Source organism: Branchiostoma floridae, chromosome 1 (assembly GCF_000003815.2).
Source record: "Branchiostoma floridae strain S238N-H82 chromosome 1, Bfl_VNyyK, whole genome shotgun sequence".
NCBI classification, from domain to species: domain Eukaryota; kingdom Metazoa; phylum Chordata; class Leptocardii; order Amphioxiformes; family Branchiostomatidae; genus Branchiostoma; species Branchiostoma floridae.
In genome coordinates, this window is record NC_049979.1 from 1,935,508 (window position 1) to 1,949,370 (window position 13,863).

Sequence of the window (13,863 nt, forward strand, 5' to 3'; positions counted from 1 at the left end):
GGCTTTGGCCCCGTGTATGAGTGGGCTTATGGTGTCAAACCTCTGCACGTAAAAAACACAACACATATATTGAGAAAGGTATGGGTGACTCGGTGTGCTTGCTAAGTACGCCATGCGCGGCCAGCTAAGTACGGCACACAAAATATAAAACTCATGACATAGTGAACCGCCACTTAACTTGCACTAGCTGCCTGAAAAATCACCATGTTTCATCTCAGCTGACGATGACTGTTTAACCCTGAAACTGCCAAACCCGGATATATCCGGCACACATATACATGCCCTGTCTGCCGCGCCCGGATATAAAACCGGGATAGCGTATTCCCCTGAAGTAGCAGCTTTGGACGCGCGTAGCGCACGAACCCTGGAAGTTAGGGACTTCGGCATTCTTCGGGGGTTTCTTTTTGGAGGTCAGCGGCCAACCCTGGCATTCATAGCATTTTATAGGCTGAAACTCTGGCAGTTTAAGAGTTTTAACTTATACAAGTCTAATGTCATCACTTCAGACGAGACTTGGGTAGTCATGAAAAAATGAACAGTTCGCAAATTTACTCGCGCCTATCTCTCTCCTAGACAACGACTCAATATAACAAGCTACTGAAAAATAACCCTTGCATGGGAAGGAGCACCTGTTGCTTTTTTGTATTTGCGTCACAGGAACCACAAATATTGGTCGTTTCTGAATCATCGAAGAAACCAGTTGCATTTGAAGGAAATTTAAAAAAAACAACAGGTAGTTGCATGTCGATTTTTTTGCGTTGCGGATTCGATACCCGCCGTGCACGTTGTGCTTTCGAGACCTTCCCCACTTCACTCAGGTGGTACCTGACTTCAGTCGGGGAAGTAAAAGACTACTAGTACATTTACCTTCTGTATCCTGTATGTGGTAAAGGTGAAATAAGCTACTAATTTGAGTGAAGTGCCGCATTATCCTCGTTCCTCCAAAAGCAAATAAAACAGTGTGAAATATTGTATTCTTTGCAGCTGGTAGTAGCAAACAGGTGGGTATTCGTCAATAAACATGATAGCCAGACTTCGCAACAAGAAGCGATCTCAGCCCGCCGTGTGAGCAAGACAACCGAAAGACAAGCGACATGCAGAACATTTTCACTGCAGCGATACTTTGGGGTGAGATTCTTACGGTCTTAGTACGCTGGTTAAGTGTAGAAGCCATGCTTAACAAAGAGATATGTACATTTATGATATGTCATGTGATATACGTGTAGGGAAGTTGAGACGATATTGTGTTCTAAAATGTGCAAGATGTTGCTAGTACAGTCAGGTACATGTATTATATTGTAATATATATATCGGATTGCATGAACCTTCTTGGCCAATGCAAAGCAACAGGTGCCCTGTGCTTGTAGGAATGTGGGGAAATTGAGACGATTGTGTTTTAAAATGTGCAACATGTTGCTAGTAAAGTCAGATACGTATACTGTATGGTTGTTATGCGCATCTGAATGTAAGACCTTCTTGGCCAATGCAAATCAGTAGGTACCCTGTCCTTGTAGGGAATGTAGGGAAGTTGAGACGATATTCTGTTTTAAAATGTGCAACATGTTGCTAGTACATTCATATATTGTATCATATAATAGCACATCGGAATATAGGAACCTTCTTGGCCAATGCAAACCTGTAGGTGCCATGTCCTTGGTGGCGGCTAGGAACCTTCCTCGCAACCTGTATCAGTTCGTTACGCTGATAGAGTTGATGACAGGGCGGGACGCATGGGACTACAACAACTACGGGTGCTGGTGCGGCTCGGGGGGCTCTGGAACACCCGTGGACAGGATAGACTTGTATGGTTATTTACATTATTCTTATGTGATTTGATCAAACGACATTATACAAACACATCTCAAGCTACATTTTTAACATTTCTAATTGCCAGTACATGTACATATGTAGGCACCCATATTGGAAATGAGGCTGTTGTTCACCCCCTTTATACGACCCTTTCATTTGACAAATGTAGCTTCGACCATGTTCCCAGGATTTCTATCAGAAAACATTTGATATAGATTGATTGATTGATTGATTGATTAAGATTGCAAACAATGCAATACAAATGTGTTACAGACAGCATTTACTTGGATTATGACCCGAACATAAGCACATAGACATAACGTATATACCGAATAACGAAAGAAGCTAAAACATTTAACACAATCTAAAGTACCATAATGTATTATCTATGCGAAAGTCCATTTTGGTACTTTGTTTTAGAACACAGCTGTTGTGACCTGCTTAAGATACTTGGAAAGTGAGAAATAATGATGATGTATTTTGGTATTGAAACCAAATCGTTACTATCACTGTTTCCCCCTTGGCGTTGCACATCCAGTTGTTGCTTGAATCACGACCGGTGCTATGACGATCTCATAGCAAACGGCTGGAGTCCACACTATGTGACCTACGACTGGACGCAATATGATATCGGCATCGGTTGTGGTACGTACTTGTTAAGTAGTGTGCATGCGAGTGTAGTGTGCAATGTATTGTCTCTCTGTGTTTGTATGCGCTTTTTTTCGTGTGGCTGTTTGTGTTTGTGTGCGTATGTATTTGCGCATGCACGCATGCATGTGTCTGTGTATGCGAGTACGTGTGTGTGAGTACGCGTGTATTTGCGTGTGTGTATGTGTGTGTGTGCGCGTGCGTGTGTGTGTGCATGCATGTGTGTATGTGTGTTCGTGTTTGCGAATGTACATCTGCATGTATGTATGTGTGGAACATTTCAAAATAATATGCTTTCTTGTGTGCCAACAATTTCACCATCTGGTTTCTGCTCCATCATCACCATACCACCGCCACTCCAACCCAGTGATCTGTCTTAATTTGCAGATGATCCTTACCCCTCATCTGACCGCGGTGCCTGTGAATGTGATCTGGCAGCCGCCCACTGCTTCTCCCACTTCCCTTATCCAGACACAGGGAAACCGGCTTGTCCTGATCAAAGCACAGGACTGCCTGGCTGTTTCGACTCTGACCCATCTCTCTGTATCGCAATTGGTTAGAAAGCAATCATCTTATTGTCTCATTGACGTATTACTGCGAGTGGGTACCGTAAAAGAAATCCGACCCAAAATAACGACTGCATGGACGCGTGTTTTCAGCGGTGAGAAATTCCCTTTTAGCCACCATGTAAAACACGTATTATAACATAGAAGTCTATGTGGAGAAAAAACTCATCAATGATACCTTAATATCATTTTCATTCGAGAAAATTCTATTAATAAACTATTGCAACAACATAATAATGTGGAATCGTGTATTTTACATATTTCATAGCCTATAAGACAGGTTGATATGGTTTTGGTTTAGTTGGCATTTATTTGTTAAGTTACCGTACACCTAACACAAATCAACGCGGGCGTCTCAAATATAGCGGTTACAAACATTGTCAACCCCGTTTGAAATATAACGAAATCGTTTTCCGTTATGGTTTGAATCAAAAGATATCATTATAAGACTTTAAAGGCAATGAGACAGGCCTTTCGTCAAGAAGAAATTCCCTCTGTGATAAGTGTTCCTGCGTCCCTTATAATTATATTCTACCATCACCATGGGTGGGATATCAGTTTCGAATAATTGCAGAAGCACAGTCGTAGACTTCTATGTGTGACAGAAAAGAAAAACATTAAAAAATCTATTTGCTAAAACATGCTCCTTTCTTGTTATACCTTTCTTCAATTGTGCCATTTACCTAATCGCATCCCCAAATTTTCAATGGACTGGTCTCAAGTTATCTTTGTTATTGTGTTACGACCTGAAGAGCACTTGACATAGTCATAAGTGGTCCTTGATATATTTTTGGTCGTCACACTTCAGTGTCATTCGCTTGGAGGTATACAGACATATCCGGGTAGAAACATCCCGAGTATAGTAAATTTGCTGTCATTTTTCTTTGCACAGTTGCAACGTTAGTATTACTTCAACAGTTATCAAAATGTACGCTCTCTGGAGAAGCAGAACTGTGTTCATAATTCTCTGCACATCATTATTTTGGTTGTTTGTAAACTTCGTGCTGCTGAGGTACCAAGGAGGTCACAAAAACAGGAACGCAGAATCATCGAGAGAGATTTTACACGGTCTTACAACAACGAAAGGAGTCGTCGACCATCGGGTTTCTTCGGCAACTCTCCGGAAATTCGCTTTCACCGAAGATACGAAGTATAACGAAGATTTACGGAAGGTCCCTACGTACACAACGATGGCGAACACGCCTGCGCACCAGAACGCAACGACTCATAAGGTAAATGTATCTGCATTATCACATTGACAAATTTTCGATAATGTTTTAAAGCTCAGCATCGTGTCGACTTATCATTATCACTGTTTTTGGCGACGCCTCAGAAGTGGAGTCATTCTTGTAGTAATACGAGTCGTAATTTACGACCACTGAAAATATTTTTAAAATGGTACCAAAAATTAAATCAAATCCATCGGGAAGTAGATTTGTTATTACGTAATTTCGTTCATAATATATCTGATAAGATTAGAAGAAACCGAGTTTGGCTTGGTCTATTTAGATAGTGAATACAGAAGGGCAGAGACAAGTGGATCAGGAGAACCTATTGTTCCCCGTTCAAGGTTTAAGTGAATACAATCACTAGACTTGCTGGAGTATCTACTCACAAATAAAATGAATTTCCATAAGATATGGGGAATAGTAAAAACCAGATCGATGAAGACAAAAATCTTATTTCAGGTTCTGAAGTTAGACGCCACCACTATGCCCCGGAACCAGCGAGCTCCGGGTTCTGGGGGTTTGCCCGTGTCAGAAGAAATACAGTGAATACAATCACTACTAGTCTTGCTAAAGTATTTACTCACAGATATAGTGGAGTTCCATAAGATATGGGGAATAGTAAAAACAGATGAAGACAAATATCTTATTTCAGGTGCTAAAGTTAGACGCCACCACCATGCCCCGGAACCAGCGGGCCCCGGGTTCTGGGAGTCTGCCCGTGTCAGAATAGTAGAAACAAATGAAGACAAAAATCTTATTTCAGGTTCTGAAGTTAGACGCCACCACCATGCCCCGGAACCAGCGGGCCCCGGGTTCCGGAGGTCTGCCTGTGTCAGAACGGAGAACACGGGGGCACGAGAAGGAGATAGAGGCAGGATGGGAGAGGTCAAAGTTCAACGAGTTCGTTAGCGACTTGGTGTCGCTGGAAAGATCACTACCGGATACACGACCTGTCAGGTGTTCTTTTGGAATGAATAAAATGTATAAGGATGAATGAATGAATCAATCAATCAATTAATCAATTAATTAAGAACTGAATAATTGAATGTTGTGCTAGTCAAAGATTTATTTTGGCTAATTTTCTTTAGTTAAGAATTAATAGGGTTAAATAGGATGGTAGAAGTCAAAGTCAAAGTCAAAATAGGATGGTAGAGTTGAAAGAAGATGTTGGTTGAAACAAGGCTCAAGAGAGATTGAAATAATAACGCCAAAGCAAACAAAATACTTTTAGATTTTTGCTTTCCTATTGTTGTTGTTTTTGTTTATCGTTCTCAAGGACAAACAGTTTATCTAACATTTTTATAAGGTGCCACAAGGCCCAGGTTCTGGACAACCTTCCCACTACCAGCGTGATCATCTGTTTTTGTGAGGAGGCCATGTCCACACTGCTCCGGTCGGTACACAGTGTCATCAACCGCTCACCGCCACATCTTCTCAAGGAAATCATCCTAGTGGACGACGCCAGTACTGCAGGTCGGTAAACACAACTTGGATGTTCCAGCCTTGTGAAAGCCTATCGTCACCTCATACAACCCACTCTTATATTAAGTAGATTAGCCTTATGGAACTATAGCGTTGTACCAGTAGATGCCTACTTTGTACCTTGTGCAATTAATTGTTATGCAATTAGATTGTTATCATTATCATTGTAGCTGTTGGAAAATTCTGTTCCACAAACCCTTGTCGCTTGCTCCACTACTTTTATACCGTGGCCGAGAAGTACATATGTATGCTTACAACGCCATGAAAATTGTACCTTCGTTTCAAACGTTTTCGTGAGGTGTTCCACTAAGTACCGGCTACCGGACCTGGCTAGAAGGTATCCGATAGCAATGACAGGAGGGGAAACCAGGCAAGTGTTTTGCAGGAAGCATGCTGAAATGTTGCAAACGTACTAGTGTACTTCTCGGCCACAGTACATTTTATTTTACAGCATATCTAAAGGAGGACCTAGACACGTACATGTCCAAGTTTCCACAGGTGAAAATTGTACACCTACCGGAGAGGGAGGGACTGATACGTGCTCGTCTGCGCGGAGCAGAGGTAAGAGTATCTATTGATACACTTCTCTCACAGGAAGGTATTTAGCCTGTTGGAAATCGGCAAAATCTAACGGAAAAATAGTATGAAATTCACAATTTCCTTCCATACCTTATATGGAATAAAATCATAGCGACTTTCTTTCTTGCGTTCAACTAGACTACAAACTAGAAATACAAAAAAATCTTAAAATTCTACGTTTACTTCATAACAATTGTAAAAAGCCGACGCATGTAAATTAGTATAATAATTAATCATAATAATTACAAATAGTTAGGGCTAATTATGTTTTTCAGTATAACTTTTCTTATAACAAAACAAAATTTTAATATGTATTTAAAAAATTTAATATCATGATGTATTTTATGTATTTACCTTCTGTCGCATTGTGAAAGTTGTCACGTCCAAAGATATATAATTAAATGTACCTGTGGTTGCGGCATAGAGTCTCATGAAATCTGTCGCACTTACCAAAGACATGTTAAACGGTTAACGTAAAATATTCCATCTAGAGCATTCCGTGACGGCGATAGCCACGCTAACACTACCCCCCCCCCCCCCAATCGTTTCCTGAATGATAGATTGCGACAGGAGACGTCCTAACATTTCTGGACTCCCATATCGAGTGTAACGTGGGTTGGCTGGAACCGCTACTGGACAGGATAGGCCGAAACAGGACCACAGTTCCCTGTCCGTCTATAGACAGGATCAACGACAACACGTTTGGGTAAGTACGATTTTGGCGTTTAACATTTAACTTCATATATAGAAACATTTCATGATATGTTTGCAGTTTTTTTTTTTCAAAATTAATCACCGGTGTATTCATTAAATTGCAGGTTATACTTATAAATGTAATCATTTGCTCGGCCTACATCTAATAATAGAAACATGTATCACCCAACCCCCGTCACTTCGAAAAGTAGCTAGTTAAATGTCTAAGTGTGGATAGGGCGCCAGGCAGCTCAGAAGCACGACATTAACGTTCTTAGACATTTTGTTCTTTTGGATTGTCAGCAAGACTACCTTTTGAGATTATCATCATCATAATTCACAAACGAGCGATTGTAAAATTTGATTATACACTTGCACTGGTGTACGCGACAGCCAATCAGCATCCAGAATGGATCTGACGTGTCTCTCTCGTTCCCAGATACGAGGCAGCCAATGAGAACATGCGAGGCGGGTTTAACTGGGGGATGAAGTTTGACTGGGTGTCCCTGCCTCCCGGGGAGGACGACAGGAGATATCAGGACATCTGGTCACAAAATGAGATCATCAAGTACAGTAATGTTTCTCCTCCTACTTATATGCGTAGGTTGAAGGTTCTCTTTTCCAGATTGCTTATTTACCTTCTTGAAAACGAAGGTGTTATTTTAGCCTGGGTGCCATACTCCGTACTAATAAGGGAAGCGAAAAGATTGAGCTAGTGGTCACTACGTAGGATGACACCCAGTCTAGTATTATTCATCACCTCCATGATAACGGGTGTAAAACTCTAAAAATAGATATGCCTTTGGAAGAAAAGATGATAACTTATTTCAACATTGCGACATAAAAAGAACAACAATATTGATAAGGTAAAGTACTTTTGAGGCCCGGTTGGGACAGTGAGTTGATATCCGGTGTGTCTATGGCAAGTTATTGGGAGACGCATCCCTACCCAACCTAAGAATGGTATCCATTTTCACCTTGCTTCCCAACATAAGTCATGTACCTACTTTTACAACTGGGTGGAGTAAAGAAAGTCGTATGAAGTGCATCTCCCAACCGCGCACGACATCAGTGGCATGCACAACAGGTTCGTCTGAGTCCTGGGCCCAAACCCCTACCGTTAGACCAACACGACGCCACTCATTTCACCGAGATATGACATCGTTGACTCTTGTTTCTTGTAGTTACAGGTCCTGGAGTAGACGTAGTTCTTTATATTCAATATTCCATCCCTACAGGTCCCCGACGATGGCCGGGGGACTGTTCTCCATCGACAGGCGGTTCTTCTGGGAGCTGGGCGGGTACGATCCGGGCTTCCAAATCTGGGGCGCGGAGAACCTGGAGATATCCTTTAAAGTCAGTCCATTTATATTACCGTTCAAGTTGATAGGCCTTTACATTGGAATTCACTCTAAGACCTTAAATGGGGAATTGCCGAGAATGCATATCTTTATTTGGTAGTGGAAATGTCATTTCAATTTCTGATATTGTTGTAAAAATAATTAACACATGGTTGTAATGGCAATATTGGATTGCGTAAAATGTTGCCGCAAGAAATGAGTGAACTAAATCATTTCTTCAAACATATCTAACAGACTATGTTACTTAGTCAACATGACTCCAACCAATATGATACTATAACTACATATTGCTGTAGACGTGGATATGCTTTCTAGCATCCAACCTGCAGATAGGTGAAGGTAAAGACAAAAATAGCCCAAGCCTCTTCTTCCCCCGCCTTTGACCTCCCCAACCAAAGTCAGGTAAGCATTTTTACACCTAGATGAAGTCAAGACAATCGTGTAACGTGCCTTTTCCAAGGGCACAGGATCGGTAGCAGGATTCGAACTCAGGACCTCTGGGTTCTGGGTCAAATACTGCACGTGCAGTTACCCCACACAACCCCAACTGTTGATGACCACACCATGAATATTTTCATCTCAGATCTGGATGTGCGGAGGGAGCCTCGAGATCTTGCCGTGTTCTCGCGTGGGTCACGTGTTCAGAAGAGCCAACCCTTACAAATTCGGCGAGGCCGCCAGCCGCCTAACGGTTTTCTACCGGAACTGCATCCGCTTGGTGGAAGTTTGGTTGGACGAATACAAGGTCAGTTTTTTTTTTACTTTTTGCTGCTACATTGTCACAGTTGTAAACCGTTTGTGCCTTTTAAATATGGTAAAAAGAAAAAAAAAGACATAAAGATGAAGAAATAATTTCATGAATATTTTATGTCGCGTCGCCACATTGAGACAGAATAATTGGTAAACTTTCCACTCTCATGTCACACTTTTAGCAAGAAGGAACGTTAACACGATTATGATTCCATATTAGATATCACATCCATGTCCTAAGTTATATTCTTTAATGTATCTTATAATTGTTATATTGAAATTCTTTCGTTCCTTTTTTGTAGGATATTTTCTACGCCTTGAACCCCCACGTTGAGAATGAGATCGCCAACGCTGGGGACGTCTCGGACCGTAAGCGCATGCGCGAGCAGCTTGGTTGTAAGAGTTTCCAGTGGTACATAGATCACGTATACCCGGAAATCACCATCCCAGACCTGCGGGCCAAGGCACGAGGGGAGGTAGGGGGTTCCCTGCCGTAATGAAGTAGCAATGTTTACCTTTTGTATTCAATTGAATTAGATAGATTAAAAGGAGAAACACACTCACTCACACATATCAACACATAAAACACACACACACATACAAACACACACACCGACACACACACACGCACACACTCACACACACATCAACGCAAACAAACCCTCCTCCCCACACAACACACATACACAAACACACACACACACACACACACACACACACACACACACACAAACACAAACACTCACACACAATCAACGTACACAAACACACATAACGTTGCATACATGCACTCGCACATCAACACACATGCATTTACACACACACGCACATATCAACACAAAAGAACGCACACGCGTGCAATTACACACACAAACACACACACTCACACGCACGCAAACACAAGCATACATACATATTTAACGTTACAGATACATAGGGAGAGGAGGAGAGAGACAGAGATAGAGTAAGAGAGAGAGTGAGAGTGAGAGAGTAAGAGAGAGACGAGAGAGTGAGTAATAAAATTTAGAAAGGAAGAGCTAGAGGGGGGGGGGAGAAGAGCAAATTAACCTATAGATTTCCTCCACTTTTATCGCTACGGGCCTGCTTAAAAACGGAAAGTTTGTAGAAAGAAAATTTCTTTGTTGTTTCAGGTGAAAAACCGGGCCATGTCGCTGTGTCTGGACGCCATGTACGGGGAGAAGGTCGGGGCGTACTTCTGTCATGGGGAGGGGGGGCAGCAGGTGAGAGGTCAATTTTGTCTATGCGACTGTAACAAGCAACGAAGCGCAGAGAAAAAAAAAGGCACGGATAAGATCAAAGAATAAAGCGTGGCAAGGAAAAGGCACCGACGGCAAAGTTTAGCGATTAAAAATGAAGAAATAGAAATAAAAGGAACACAAAAAAATCTTCGAAGATGTATTGTTAGATAGTTTGTCGGTTGTAACATCAACTCTCATAATTCCACCAGGTCGCAAAGTGAGAAAAATACATGAATTTTACGTGATTTTTAAAATACATGCACCAATGCAACATCAGGTCGCAACGTGAGAAAAATACATGGATTTTACGTGATTTTTAAAATACATGCACCAATGCAACATCACTAATCCTGAGGTACATAAATTTCAGATATTTATGTGTTCAAGACAATCTCGAGAAGGCCTCTATAACAACGTATTTTTTGCTATGTGACTGTAATATTGCGCACGGTGGAATTATGAGAGTTAATGTTATATCCGCTTTGCGTACTTACGACTAGAGGAGAAAACATTGAAAAACGCTTCCATAATTTTATATGTTTTTATGATCTATTTCCCACAGTCCTTCACTCTGCGAATGGACGACAAGATCATGCTCAGGTGGTTCTTTTCCGTCTGTCTGGCGGCTGGACTACCTATCAGGAACCACAAGGGGGCGTTCCTGCTCACCAAGAAACCATGCACCGCTCCTGAAGTCATTGCGTGGAACCACACCAAGGTGGGTCTGGGTAACTCTCCAAGCAGAGGTTTTGGTTTGGTTTGGTTTGGTTTGGTTATACGGATCTCCATTAGTGACTGATATGTCACTATTCTTTCTGGAGTCAGGGTGATTTGTAGAGAATCACAAATTCTAGACGGAAGGGTTTTGCACCATCGCACGTGTTGGGGTTCTTTAACGTGCCTGGGGTATGGCTCTCCCCAGACAAAGGACCTCCATTTTACGTCCTATCCGAGGGACGGCCCTAGCCGAAGCCAAGTACTCATTTTCACCTGAGTAAAGTGAGGAAAGTCTTGTAAAGTGCCTTTCCCAAGGGCACAAATCGGGTTGTTGGGAAAATCGTGATCTTTTCCTTATATATATGCCGTATGTTTTCAACCAGCCTTCCCTGTTGGTGGGGAGGCTGGTGGAAAAATACAGCATATATGGAAACATCTGTTTGGGTTTTAGCGTTTTGTTTGTAGCCTCCTATATAGTCATTAGACTAGCTAACTATCTATCATAACCATCTATACATTCGATTTACCTGCTACATATACGTAACTATGCTTTCTCTCACCTCACCTCACCGGTCCCATAGACTCACCGGCCGTAGGGGCAGCACTTCCATATACTTTACATTCTTTAATAGACAGCAGTGCAAACTTATTACTGAGCAGATATTCTACACATACAGACAATACCAAAATATTACACCCGAGTTATGAATACCCTTTTCAACTGTTTTGTTCCCAGGGGGGTCCTCTTGTGGACCAAAAGACAGGGAAGTGTCTCGGCGTGGTGAACTTGTCCCCCGAGGAACATCTCGTGGCTCTGCGACCCTGTAACCAGCAGAGAGTACAGGACTGGACGTTTCAAAACTACCTTGTCGACATGTGAGAGTGGAAGCGTCAACTCTTATAGAGCGTACAAGACTGCACGTACATATGGAAACATGAACCCTTGGCAAGCTATCCAGCGATAGTGAAAGCGATAGCGATCACGCCACACAAAATATAAAACATTTTCATTTGAGAAATTGGAAAATTGTTGAATAAACCTATTGCTATATAAACATACATTATTACACATACATGGTGCAGAACACATAAACGATGGAGTATTGTCTGGTATATGGTTAGCGTCCTTTCATTTGGGTCACTTTTTTGCAGTTGAAGTATTTTAAGGATATTCATGACATATTCAACATATCATTCATTATCATAGCGGAAATCCTTTCATTATTGATCTCATTTGGGGGCTTTTTCATCATTTTACAGTGATTTTTCATAAATTGACAACGCTGTGATTTCCAATATAATGTTCATTTAGTCTAGTAACTCAACAGGGCTGCACGTCAGTGTGAGTGCAAGGGCAAGTTGGCGAATAAAACACAGCGGTGACGTAGTGAACGAATCTCGCAGGGACGCAAGCCTGAACCAAGTGCAGTGAGGTGCCACTAGCTGCGGTGTATCATTTCAGCTAAATTTACCCTGAAGCCGTAGGTTTAAGTGTAATACTTTTGGTGAGGTATGTGATTCATAAACTCTATTGTAAGACCGCGATGACCAGAAAAGTCTAAATTGCCGGTACTGTACTGTTTTTTTTCATACTGCTATTTGCAAAATGTCTCATTCAAGCCTCAAGGGCAGCATTTTATAATAAGACGTCCTGTGTCATTGAGCCAACGTTACTATGGGTGGCACAATTGTTAAGGGTTGAACTGCCCTCTCAGCGTTACGAATCAGAGGTTTTGGTGTAGTACTTCAGCCAGACGTTAGAGGCGCTTTTAGTTTCACCCGGGGCTACCTGCATATCATAAAAAAAAAACTATTCAAAATCTCTTGAGTTATGATGTAAAAAAATCGCAAAAAAATACACCCCAAAAGGCAGGGGAAGCCTTGCTGTCAAAGATTAAAAGATGCTCACAGATAGCCCGGAAAACATATTCATCTTCTTAGTGAAGGTAAGAACAGTTTAGTTCAACACTGTGGATGAATTTACGGTACGAGAAGTGTGTTACAATTTGTAGCCTCACTAAGTCCTCACAGTCTATCGGCCAATATTTCTTTGAGTCACTATCTTAAGTACTGATTTACCAGCCAGGCCCGTACTCCATCAGAGACTTGATTTCGAGGCTACAGCAGCCTTCTAGAACATTCGGAACAACACTTACGTCAGGATGTTGATATTGCGTGTGAAATTTTGGGTTATCTTTACCCTAATGGTAACAAATGTTATCACCCATCGGCGTCAACAAAGTACTTCAAAAGTGCTCAAGCTGGGCAAGGATTAAATACTACATAAACTGCCTATGAAAAACAAAATGCCTCTAGGGATATTTATCATGTCATCCCATCACCAAAAGCGTTTTTACTTCTTACTAATACATTTTGATAAAATGTTTTATTGCAAATTCATGCCCATGGGGCTAATTTTAAGTGAACAAAATCAAATATTCAAAAAGATGATCTAAATTCTAACATGCGAAGATTAACTGCTTGTATATAACGTAATATACAGAATATCGAGTACTATTCTAAAACCTACATTGCTATTGCGGGGTTTGACTTCTTTTTTGAAAACAGTTGAAAATGAAATGTCCCACATTTTCTATGATAGACTAATTCGATGATCTTAGCAGAAGATGGGTCTTTTGTAAGTTAAAGAAAAAGAAGAAAAGTTCGGTGTGATTTCGGACACTCTTTCAAACAGTGTGTTTCTTTCAGCATCGAATCAGGGATATTCACAGATTAAAATGTGTTTCATTTTCAACTGCATTCGTTGTGC

At 41.4% G+C, this 13,863-nt stretch overlaps 1 protein-coding gene across 1 annotated transcript; it reads left to right on the plus strand.

Annotated features, from left to right (window-relative positions):
* Positions 1-575: 575 nt before the first annotated feature.
* On the plus strand, positions 576-10,665 carry LOC118422877 (polypeptide N-acetylgalactosaminyltransferase 5-like). The gene is made up of 14 exons (XM_035830713.1): positions 576-1,128; positions 1,643-1,802; positions 2,348-2,454; positions 2,845-4,255; positions 5,016-5,209; positions 5,559-5,725; positions 6,186-6,295; positions 6,874-7,019; positions 7,446-7,574; positions 8,245-8,362; positions 8,951-9,112; positions 9,420-9,593; positions 10,269-10,358; positions 10,654-10,665. Exons 4-14 carry the CDS (start codon positions 3,950-3,952, stop codon positions 10,663-10,665), a joined length of 1,608 nt encoding a protein of 535 aa, XP_035686606.1. The 5' UTR covers positions 576-1,128; positions 1,643-1,802; positions 2,348-2,454; positions 2,845-3,949.
* The last annotated feature ends 3,198 nt before the right edge of the window (positions 10,666-13,863 follow it).

What these genes read in the sequence shown, in the direction of transcription:
- LOC118422877 (XM_035830713.1), top strand. Translation starts at nt 3,950, where the DNA reads ATGTACGCTCTCTGGAGAAGCAGAACTGTGTTCATAATTCTCTGCACA. An exon ending in CCGGATACACGACCTGTCAG is followed by an intron (nt 5,210 to 5,558) that starts GTGTTCTTTTGG and finishes CATTTTTATAAG; the next exon opens with GTGCCACAAGGCCCAGGTTC. An exon ending in TTTGGTTGGACGAATACAAG is followed by an intron (nt 9,113 to 9,419) that starts GTCAGTTTTTTT and finishes CCTTTTTTGTAG; the next exon opens with GATATTTTCTACGCCTTGAA.